We start from the raw sequence: 12,357 nt of genomic DNA on the forward strand, positions 1-12,357 counted from the left end.
GACTGAGACGACTGGCTGATGCACCACCTGTGCCCCCTACTGTGCCAACTTGCTGTGCTTTAGCCACCCGGCGCTCCGCTCGTTGTTGTGAGCGTCGCTCCTCCGCCCTCCGTTGTTGTTGGAGGGTGACTGCCCCCAACCGGTTCGGATAATATAATATACGCATTGTGTGGTTAATGCTGAGTGGGTGGGTGCGCGAGTGGCTGAGTGAGTGATTAAGTGAGTGGGTGAGTGAGTGGGTGAGTGAGTGAGTTGGAGAGTGAGTGAGTAAGTGGCTGAGTAAGTGGCTGAGTGAGTGGGTGAGTGAGTGGCTGAGTGAGTGATTAAGTGAGTGGGTGAGTGAGTGAGTGGGTGAGTGAGTGGGTGAGTGAGTGAGTGGGTGAGTGAGTGAGTGAGTGGGTGAGTGAGTGGGTGAGTGAGTGAGTGGGTGAGTGGGTGAGTGGGTGGGTGAGTGAGTGAGTGAGTGGGTGGGTGAGTGAGTGGGTGAGTGAGGGGCTGATTGAGTGGGTGAGTGAGTGAGTGGGTGAGTGAGTGAGTGAGTGTGAGTGAGTGGATGAGTGAGCGAGCGACTCACGTGAAGAGCATGCTCACGACGTAGGTGCCGCCGCCGCCGCCGTCGTTGGTGACGTTGTTCAGCTGCTCCTCACCGATCGTCACTACAGTCTCCCCGGTGACTCCGTCGCCCACGAACACCTTGGAGTAGTTGCCCCCCTGGGCGGCGCCGGCCCTGGCGAGGACGGTGCCCAGCAGCCGCACGTTGGCGCTGGTGATGTTGAACGTCGACGGGACGTCGGCACCGGCACCTTCGGGGAGGGGAGGGAAATCGGTGAGCGGGAGGAGAGGGAAGGGGGGGGGACGTGCAGGAGATGGTGACTGCCTCGCCTGGTACGTAGGAGGTCGTGGGTTCAATGTTGAGTTGGTGACTGCCTCGCCTGGTACGCAGGAGGTCGTGGGTTCAATGTTGAGTTGGTGACGACATCGCCTGGTTTACAGGAGGTTGTGGGTTCGATGTTGAGATGGTAACTACATCACCTGGTTTACAGGAGATCGTGGGTTTAATGTTGAGTTTGTGACTACATCACCTGGTTTACAGGAGGTGGTGACTGCCTCGCCTGGTACGCAGGAGGTCGTGGGTTCAATGTTGAGATGGTGACGACATCGCCTGGTTTACAGGAGGTCGTGGGTTCGATATTGAGATGTTGACTACCTCGCCTGGTTTACAGGAGGTCGTGGTTTCGATCCCGGACCCTGACGCCTGTTGTGTATTTGGAGTTTGCGTCTCTCTCTCTCTCCTCTTGGTCGAGGGAATTTTCCTCCTGGTGCCGTCCAGCGTCTCCCTGATTCTACGCGAGTCTCCCCGTGTCTCCCCCATGGCTCTCCCGTGTCTCCCCCGTGTCTCCCCCGTGTCTCCCCGTGTCTCCCCGTGTCTCTTAGTGTATCCCAGTGTCTCCCAGTGTCTGTCCCTGTCTCTCTGTGCCTCCGCATTTCTACCCCTGTATCCCCGTGTCTCCCATTGTCTCCCCTGTCTCCCAGTCTCTCCTGCTGTCTCCCAGTGTCTCCCAGTGTCTCCCAGTGTCTCCCAGTGTCTCCCAGTGTCTCCCCGTGTCTCCCCGTGTCTCTCAGTGTTTCCCCTGTATCCCAGTCTCTCCTGCTGTCTCCCAGTGTCTCCCAGTGTCTCCCAGACTCTCCCCGTGTCTCTCAGTGTCTCCCAGTGTCTCCTCATGTCTCCCAGTGTCTCTCCTGTCTCCCAGTGTCTCCCAGTGTCTCCCAGTGTCTCCCAGCGTCTCCCCGTGTTTCCTCATGTCTCCCAGTGTCTCCCCTGTCTCCCAGTGTCTCCCCGGTCTCCCAGTGTCTCCCCCTGTCTCCCAGTGTCTCCCCGTGTATCCCAGTGTCTCCCAGTGTCTCCCAGTGTCTCCCAGTGTCTATCAGTGTCTGTCAGTGTCTGCCAGTGTCTCCCCGTGTCTCCTCGTGTCTCCCAGTGTCTCCCCTGTCTCCCAGTGTCTCTCCTGTCTCCCAGTGTTTCTCCTCATGTCTCCCAGTGTCTCCCCGTGTCTCCCAGTGTCTCCCAGTGTCTCCCCCTGTCTTCCAGTATCTCCCAGTCTCTCCCGATGTCTCCCCGTGTCTCCTCATGTCTCCCAATGTCTCCCCTGTCTCCCAGTGTCTCCCAGTGTCTCCCGCTGACTCTCCCTGAGTCTCACCGCGTCTCCCCCTGTCACCCAGTGTCTCCCCGTGTCTCCTCATGTCTCCCCTGTATCTCGCCCAATGGCTCCCCGTATATCCCGATATTTCCCCGTGTCTCTCCTGATGACTCCCGTTGACTCCCCCATGTCACCCCCCTGTCTCCCCAGTGTGTCTCCAAGTGTCTCCCCCGTGTGTCTCCCCGTGTCGCGCCGTATATCCCAGTATCTTCATCCCCCCCCCACACCCGACCCCCCCCCCCCCCCCCACGTGCTCACGTGTGCCCGTGGCGAGGCTCGTGGTGTTCATCCTCGTCACGAAAGTCTCCACGTTGCCGAGGAGGTCGGCGCTGTCCGACTCGTTCAGCGTCTGCAGCGACTTCCACGAGGGCAAGTTGCTCGTCGACAGCAGGTTGCTCGCCGTGACGAGGAAGCTCTGTCGAGAGGTGGCACGGCGTGGAGAGTCACTGTACACTACACTACACACTATATACTACGTTATACACTACACTATTATACACTACACTACTATACACTACACTATTATACACTACACTACACTATACACTACACTACTATACACTACACTATACACTTCACAATACACTACACTGCTATACACTATACACTACACTACTATACAATATACACTACACTACACACTACACTACTATACACTATATACTACACTACTATACACTACACTACACTATACACTACACTATATACCACACTACTATACACTACACTATACACTACACTATAGGAGGAAGCTCTGTCGAGAGGTGGCACAGCGGTGAGAGGCGTCTCAATCGCTCAGTGAGTGTTCTATCACTCTACACGACACTATACACTACACTATACACTACACTATACACTACACTATACACTATACACTACACTATACACTACACTATACACTACACTACTATACACTACACTACACTACTATACACTACACTATACACTACACCACTATACACTACACCACTATACACTACACTACTATACACTACACTATACACTACACTATACACTACACTACTATACACTACACTACTATACACTACATTATACACTACAATATACACTACACTACACTATACACTACACACTACACTATACACTACTGTTCACTACACACTACACTATACACTACATGAATATACACTACTATACACTAAACTATATACTATACACTACACTATACAGTACACTACTATACACTACACACCACACTATACACTACACTATACACTACACACTATACAAAACACTATACACTACACTACTATACATTACATTATACACTACACTATACACTATACTATACACTACACACTACACTACTATACACTACATTATACACTGCACTACTATACACTACACTAGTATACACTACACTACTATACACTACATTATACACTACACTACTATACTATACACTACACTACTATACACTACACTACTATACACTACACTACTATACACTACACTACTATACACTACACTACTATACACTATACACTACTATACACTACACTACACACTACACTATACACTACTATACACTACACTACTATACACTACACTACTATACACTATACACTACACTACTATACACTAAACTACACAATACACTATACACTACACTACTATACACTACATTATACATTACACTATACACTACACTACACTATACACTACACTACACTATACACTACACTATACACTACACTACACACTACACTATACACTACACTACTGTACACTACACACTACACTATACACTACACTACACTATACACTACACTACTGTACACTACACACTACACTACACTAATTTACACTACACTAATATACGCTACACTACTATACACTACACTATACAGTACACTACTATACACTACACACCACACTATACACTATACAATACACTATACACTACACTACATTACATTACATTATACACTACACTATACACTATACTATATACTACACACTACACTACTATACACTACATTATACACAGCACTACTATACACTACACTACTATACACTACACTAGTATACACTACATTATACACTACACTACTATACAATATACTACTATACACTACACTACTATACACTACACTACTATACACTACACTACTATACACTACACTATACACTACACACTACACTACTATACACTACACTACTATACACTACACTATTATACACTACATTATACACTACACTACTATACACTACACTAATATACACTACACTACTATACACTACACTAAATACTACACTATACACTACACTACTATACACTACTATACACTACACTATACACTACACACTACACACTACACTATAATACACTACACTATTATACACTACATTATACACTACACTATACACTATACTATGCACTATAGTATACACTACACACTACAATACTATACACTACACAATACACTGCACTACTATACACTACACTACTATACACTACACTATACACTATACTACTATACACTACACTATACACTACACTACTATACACTACACTATACACTACACATTACACTATACACTACACTATACACTACACTACACACTACACTACACACTACACTACTATACACTACACACTACACTACTATACACTACACTATATACTACACACTACACTACTATACACTACACTATACACTACACACTACACTACTATACACTACACTATACACTACACACTACACTACTATACACTACACTATACATTACACACTAAACTACTATACACTACACTATACATTACACACTAAACTACTATACACTACACCACTATACACTACACTACACACTACACTACACACTACACTACACACTACACTATACACTACACACTACACTATACACTACACTACTATACACTACACTACTATACACTACACTATACACTACACACTACACTACTATACACTACACTATACACTACACACTACACTACTATACACTACACTATACACTACACACTACACTACTATACACTACACTATACACTACACACTACACTACTATACACTACACTATACACTACACACTACACTACTATACACTACACTATACACTACACACTACACTACTATACACTACACTACATTATACACTACACTATACACTACACTATACATTACACACTACACTACTATACACTACACCACTATACACTACACTACACACTACACTACACACTACACTATACACTACACACTACACTATACACTACTGTACACTACACCACTATACACTACACTACACACTACTCACTACACTATACACTACACTATACACTACACACTACACTACTATACACTACACTACACTCTACACTATACACTACACTACTACACACTCTACACTACACTATACACTAATATACACTACACTACACTATACACTACACTCTACACTACACTACTACACACTACACTCTACACTACACTATACACTACACTATACACTACACACTACACTCTACACTACACTCTACACTACACTACTACACACTACACACTACACTACACTATACACTACACTATACACTACACTACTATGCACTACACTATACACTACACCACGGCTCACCTCTGCCACCAGCTTGCCGAAGACGATGCTCTTGTTCTGGGTCGCCATCGCGATCAGACCCAGCGCCGCGCTCGCAGAGCGGATGCTGTCGGGGGTGAGGCTGCCCCCCGCAGGGTTCGTCTGCATGGTGAGGTTTTGCAGCAGGATGGGAACCGCCTTCTCCACCTCTTGCTTAGGCTGGTTTTGTAAATCCTGTGGGGAGGTGAGAGATGCATATACAGTGTAGTGTATAGTGTAGTGTATAGTGAAGTGTATAGTAGTGTATAGTTTATAGTAGTGTATAGTAGTGTAGTGTATAGTAGTGTGTAGTGTAGAGTGTAGTGTAGTGTAGAGTGTAGTGTATAGTGTAGTGTGTAGTGTAGTGTGTAGTTTATAGTGTCGTGTATAGTGTAGTGTATAGTAGTGTAGTGTATAGAAGTGTAGTTTATAGTAGTGTAGTGTATAGTAGTGCAGTGTATAGTAGTGTAGTTTATAGTGTAGTGTATAGTGTAGTGTATTGTGTAGTTTATAATAGTGTATAGTGTATAGTAGTGTAGTGTATAGTAGTGTAGTGTATAGTTGTGTAGTTTATAGTGTAGTGTATAGTGTATAGTAGTGTATAATGTAGTGTATAGTGTAGTGTATAGTAGTGTAGTGTATAGTAGTGTCGTGTATAGTTTATTGTAGTGTAGTTTATAGTGTCGTGTATAGTAGTGTATAGTGTAGTGCATAGTAGTGCAGTGTATAGTAGTGTAGTTTATAGTGTATAGAAGTGTAGTGTATAGTGTAGTTTATAGTAGTGTATAGTGTATAGTAGTGTAGTGTATAGTACTGTAGTGTATAGTGTAGTTTCTAGTGTCGTATATAGTGTAGTGTATAGTAGTGCAGTGTATAGTAGTGTAGTTTATAGTGTAGTGTATAGTAGTGTAGTGTATAGTGTAGTGTTTAGTGTATAGTGTAGTGTATATTATAGTGTATAGTAGTGTAGTGTATAGTGTAATTTATAGTGTAGTGTACAATAGTGTAGTGTATAGTAGTGTAGTGTAATGTAGTGTAGTGTATAGTAGTGTAGTGTATAGTAGTGTAGTTTATAGTAGTGTAGTGTATAGTAGTGTAGTCTATAGTAGTGTAGTTTATAGTGTAGTGTATAGTAGTGTATAGTGTGGTGTATAGTGTAGTGTATAGTGTAGTGTATAGTAGTATAGTGTATAGTAGTGTCGTGTATAGTAGTGTATAGTGTAGTGTATAGTAGTGTATAGTGTAGTGTATAGTAGTGTATAGTAGTGTAGTGTATAGTAGTTTATAGTGTAGTGTATAGTAGTGTAGTATATAGTAGTGTATAGTGTAGTGTATAGTAGTGTAGTGTATAGCAGTGTAGTGTATAGTAGTGTTTAGTGTAGTGTATAGTGTAGTGTATAGTGTAGTGTATAGTAGTGTAGATTATAGTGTAGTGTATAGTGTAGTGTATAGTGTTGTGTAGTGGTCAGTGAGGTTCTTGAGAAGGAGAGGTTGGGGTGGTCACGGATTGCTGAGGAGTTAGAGTTTGCCTGAGCAGCCAACGATCACAAATCACTCTTCAATTTCATCAAAAAAGTAACCTGCAGTGCCACACCTATCACCATCATTAGGGGAAAGAACTGTGATCCAATCTCCGACCCCCAGGAACAGGTTTGCAGATTTTGCTGAGCATTTCTGTGAAGTCCTGGGGGAGATAAAATCCCTCCACATGGAAAACATCGTGGGACAAAGTGGGGATGACCCTGCTGAGGCTGCGGTGCCTGAAATATTGTAAGAAGAAGTCACCCCCTGTGAGTGGCTGGCTGAGGTGCCATCTGTTGAGGAAGTACTGAAGGCGATCCAGAGTCTGAGACGAGGAAAGGCACCGGGCAGAGATGATCACCCAAGCGAAATGCTGAGAGTGGCGTTTGTGCACAGAGTGCCCTACATGACATCATACCTAAAATCTGGACCACTGGACAGGTTCCGCAGGATTGGAAGGATGCCCTGGTGGTCCCCCTCTTTAAGAAGGGAGACCGCACAGACTGTAACAACTACAGGGGCATCTCACTCCTCAGTGTGCCGGGAAAGGTCTTGGCAAGGATTACTCAACATCACCTTGCTAGGCACGCTGAGGAGAGGCTTGCGGAGCCCCAATGTGGTTGCAGGAAAGGGCGGTCCTGCACAGATGCCATATTTTCTGTCCGTTTGCTACAGCAGAGGTGTAGGGAATTCCAACAAGACCTACATCTCTGCTTTATTGACCTGGTCAAGGCCTATTCCATCAGTCAGCCTGGGCTCTGGGTTGTTCTTCACACTTTTGGAGTCCCTGACCCTCTGCTCACGATCATTAAGGACCTTCATGATGGTGAGCTGGAACAGGTAAAACCACGTGGCCGGGAGTCAGAGCTTTTTCCTGTTCACCTTGGGGTGCAACATTGATGTCCTCTGGCTCCAACATTACGTAACATATTTTTCGACCACGTAGTTCACGAAGCCTTCTATGGCTTGTCAGGAGGCTGACTGATGCCCGGTGCGGTCCAAAGATGGCTCCATATTGGTCAACCACGTTATGTATGCCAATGATTTGATAATTGCTGCTTACTCAGAGGAGGAGTTGGAGGTGTTGCTGCTGAACCTGGAGCGTGCCAATAACAGGTGGGCCTTACCATCAGCCCCACCAAAACTAAGCACCTGCCTGGGTATTTTATACCATCAGACACTCCACCCCCACAACTCACAATTGGTGATGGAGCAGTTGTGGAGAAAGTGGAGAGTTTCCCATACCTGGGCAGTGTGCTCATGACCAGCTCTGGTTTAACACGAGATGTCTCACTCCGAATCAGTTGAGCAGCATTATATTTTCATCAGATGTGCAATGATGTGTGGAAGCTACCTGGTCTGTCGCTCCACACTAAATTTTGGGTCTTCTCGGCCACAGTCATTCCCTCCCTTCTCTACATTTGCGAAACGTGGACCCCCATAATGGAACATCTGCGCCGGTTAGAAACTTTCAGTCTGGCCTGACTACGATCCCTCCTGGGTTAAATCTGCAGGCTGGATTGTGTAACGAGCTCATAAATCCTTGAAAGATCTGGACACATTCCCATCGGTGAACCCCTTCGGCAGGCAAGTCTTTATTGGCTGGGTCATGTAGCCCGCATGTCCAGCCACCGCATGCATAAACAGCTTTTGTTCGGCCAGATAGAGCTACTGGGCAGTTGGAGGCAGTCGCCCTCCAACAACAACGGAGGGCGGAGCAGTGACGCTCACAACAACAAGCAGAGCGCCGGGTGGCTAAAGCACAGCAGGTTGGCACAGTAGGGGGCACAGGTGGTGCATCAGCCAGTCATCTCGGTCATCTCAGTCAGTCGACGCGTGGCACCTGCTGGGTCTGCCCCGTGACCTCCTGTCAGCAGCGAGCCTTTGACACTTCACGTGGCCTCAAAGTGCACCTAGCCTGGCACAGGCGCCGTGGTGACATCACCGTCACTTACTGGCGAATGGTGCGGACATTAGTGTTGGTGATAGTGGTGGTGTTGTTGGTGATGGTGGTGATTGTGATGATGGTGATTGTGATGATGGTGGTGGTAATGATGGTGATAATGGTGGTGATGATGGTGGTTCTGGTGTCGATGGTGATGATGGTGATGGTGGTGACTATAGTGGTGGTGGTAATGGTGGTGGTGGAGATGATGATGATGATGGTGGTGGTGGTAATGATACTCACCTTCGATTGATTTAAGATTTCATTAAGCCTCTCAGTGGTGACGTTAGTGGTGGTACCTGCGGACGGTCATCAATGGGACAGAGTCAGGATTTGGATTGAACCCACGACCTCCTGCGCACCAGGCGAGGTAGTCAACATCTCATAACCCCCCCTCCCCATCTCTCACCACGTACCGTTGATGTTGAAGTCCCGGACGACCGGAACTCCGGCCGCTATCAAAGCGTCAATGGCAGAGGAGGTCAAGGTAGTGACCTCGGAGTCGGTGAGGCTGTAGCCACTCACGTTCGCGGATGCCAGGACACTGCCGGGCCTGCAATGACGGGGAGAGAGAGACATGCGGGGAGTAGGTGAGTGGGTGGGTGGGTGAGTGAGTGAGTGGGTGGGTGGGTGGGTGGGTGGGTGGGTGGGTGGGTGGGTGAGTGGGTGGGTGGGTGGGTGGGTGAGTGGGTGGGTGGGTGAGTGAGTGGGTAGGTGGGTGAGTGGGTGGGTGAGTGGGTGGGTGAGTGGGTGAGTGGGTGGGTGGGTGAGTGAGTGGGTAGGTGGGTGAGTGGGTGGGTGAGTGGGTGGGTGAGTGGGTGAGTGAGTGGGTGAGTGAGTGTGTAGGTGGGTGAGTGAGTGGGTAGGTGGGTGAGTGAGTGGGTAGGTGGGTGAGTGGGTAGGTGGGTGAGTGGGTGAGTGAGTGGGTAGGTGGGTGAGTGTGTGGGTGAGTGAGTGGGTTAGTGAGTGAGTAGGTAGGTGGGTGAGAGGGTAGGTGGATGATTGATTGGGTTAGTGAGTAGGTAGGTAGGTGAGTGAGTAGGTGAGTGAGTGGGTTCGTGAGTGAGTGGGTAGGTGGGTGAGTGGGTGAGTAGGTGAGTGGGTGAGTAGGTGAGTGAGTGGGTGGGTGGGTGGGTGGGTGAGTAGGTGAGTGGGTGAGTGGGTGAGTGGCTGAGTGGGTGGCTGAGTAGGTGGGTGGGTGGCTGAGTATGTGAGTGGGTGGCTGAGTGGGTGGTTGAGTGGGTGAGTGGGTTCGTGAGTGGGTAGGTGGCTGAGTGAGTGGGTGAGTGGGTGGCTGAGTTGGTGGGTGGGTGCGTAGGTGGTTGGGTGGGTTAGTGGGTGGGTGAGTGAGTGGGTTAGTGATTGGGTAGGTGGGTGAATGAGTGGGTAGGTAGGTGGGTGGGTTAGTGAGTGGATGAATGAGTAGCTGGGTGAGTGTGGTATGAGGTAGGCAGGTGAGTGAGTGGGTGGGTGATTGGTTGGGTGGATGGGTGAGTGAGTGAGTTAATGGCTGGATGGGTTATTGAGTTAGTGAGTATGTTAATTAGTGAGTGGGATAGTGAGTGGGTGAGTTGGTAAGTGAGTGAGAGAGTGATTGAACGTGTGATAAAGTAAGGGGGTGATTGAGTGAATGGGTGACTGAGTGGGTGAGTTAGTGGTGGTGTGGGTGGGTGAGTGAGTGAGTGGGTTAGTGAGCGAGTGATTGGGTGGGAGAGTGTGTGAATGGGTGAGTGAGTGGCTGGGTGGGTGAGTGATTGGTTGAGTGGGTGGATGGGTGGGTGAGTTAGTGGGTGAGTGAGTGAGTGAGTGGGTTAGAAGGTGAGCGGGTGAGTGAGTGGCATAGTAGTTAGGAAGGTGAGCGAGTGGGTGATCGGTTTCGTGGGTGAATTCATTAAAGAGTGAATGGGTTAGTGAGATAGTGAGTGGGGTAGTTAGTGATGGGGATAGTTGAGTGGGTGAGTGGGTAAGTGAGTGAGAGAGTGATTGAACGTGTGATAGAACAATTGGGTGAATTAGTGAGTGGGTGATTGAGTGAGCGTGCGATTATGTGAGTGGGTGAGTGGTCTATGGTGCAGTGTTGGGTCTCAATGCTGAGTCTATGGTGCAGTGTTAAGTTTATGGGTAACATTGTTGAGTCTCTGGGAAGCAGTGTTGAGTCTATGGGTAGCAATGTTGAGTCTATGGGTATCAGTGTTGAGTCTATGGGAAGCATTGTTGAGTCTATGAGTAGCAGTGTTGAGTATATGAGTAGCATGGTTGAGTCTATGGGTAGCAGTTCTGAGTCTATGGTGCAGTGCTGAGTCTATGGTGTAGTGTTGAGTAAATCGGTAGCAGTGTTGAGTCTATGGTGCATTGTTGAGTCTACAGTGCAGTGCTGAGTCTATGCGTAGCAGTGTTGAGTCTATGGTGCAGTGTTGAGTCTATGGTGCAGTGCTGAGTCTATGGTGCAGTGCTGAGTCTATGGTGCAGTGTTGAGTCTCAGTGCTGAGTCTATGGTGCAGTGCTGAGTCTATGGTGCAGTGCTGAGTCTATGGTGCAGTGTTGAGTCTATGGTGCAGTGCTGAGTCTATGGTGCAGTGTTGAGTCTATGGTGCAGTGCAGAGTCTATGGTGCAGTGCTGAGTCTTTGGTGCTGTGCAAAGTCTATGGTGCAGTGTTGAGTCTATGGTGCAGTGCTGAGTCTATGGTGCAGTGTTGAGTCTATGGTGCAGTGTTGAGTCTATGGTGGAGTGCTGAGTCTATGGTGCAGTGTTGAGTCTATGGTGCAGTGTTGAGTCTATGGTGCAGTGCTGAGTCTATGGTGCAGTGTTGAGTCTATGGTGCAGTGTTGAGTCTATGGTGCAGTGCTGAGTCTATGGTGCAGTGTTGAGTCTATGGTGCAGTGTTGAGTCTATCGTGCAGTGCTGAGTCTATGGTGCAGTGCTGAGTCTATGGGCAGTGTTGAGTCTATGGTGCAGTGCAGAGTCTATGGTGCAGTGCTGAGTCTATGGTGCAGTGTTGAGTTTATGGGCAGTGCTGAGTCTATGGTGCAGTGTTGAGTCTATCGTGCAGTGCTGAGTCTATGGTGCAGTGCTGAGTC

The 12,357-nt window shown here is 47.4% G+C and overlaps 1 protein-coding gene across 4 annotated transcripts in view; it reads right to left on the reverse strand.

Moving 5' to 3' along the window:
• The window catches only part of LOC144738050 (uncharacterized), a 478,363-nt gene that overhangs the window by 437,296 nt on the left and 28,710 nt on the right, over positions 1-12,357 (reverse strand). For 3 of the 4 annotated variants that reach the window (XM_078620951.1, XM_078620952.1, XM_078620953.1), the window contains exons 10-14: positions 9,696-9,832; positions 9,523-9,578; positions 5,817-6,008; positions 2,457-2,613; positions 575-803 (exon numbers count right to left, since the gene is read on the reverse strand). In XM_078620951.1, the coding sequence (XP_078477077.1) occupies positions 575-803; positions 2,457-2,613; positions 5,817-6,008; positions 9,523-9,578; positions 9,696-9,832 (771 nt within the window). The remainder of the gene's footprint in view (positions 1-574; positions 804-2,456; positions 2,614-5,816; positions 6,009-9,522; positions 9,579-9,695; positions 9,833-12,357) is intronic. The other variant, XM_078620954.1, reaches the window with a different exon arrangement.

The sequence above is a fragment of the Lampetra planeri genome, chromosome 77 (genome assembly GCF_965212315.1).
Source record: "Lampetra planeri chromosome 77, kcLamPlan1.2.h2, whole genome shotgun sequence".
Classification (NCBI taxonomy): domain Eukaryota; kingdom Metazoa; phylum Chordata; class Hyperoartia; order Petromyzontiformes; family Petromyzontidae; genus Lampetra; species Lampetra planeri.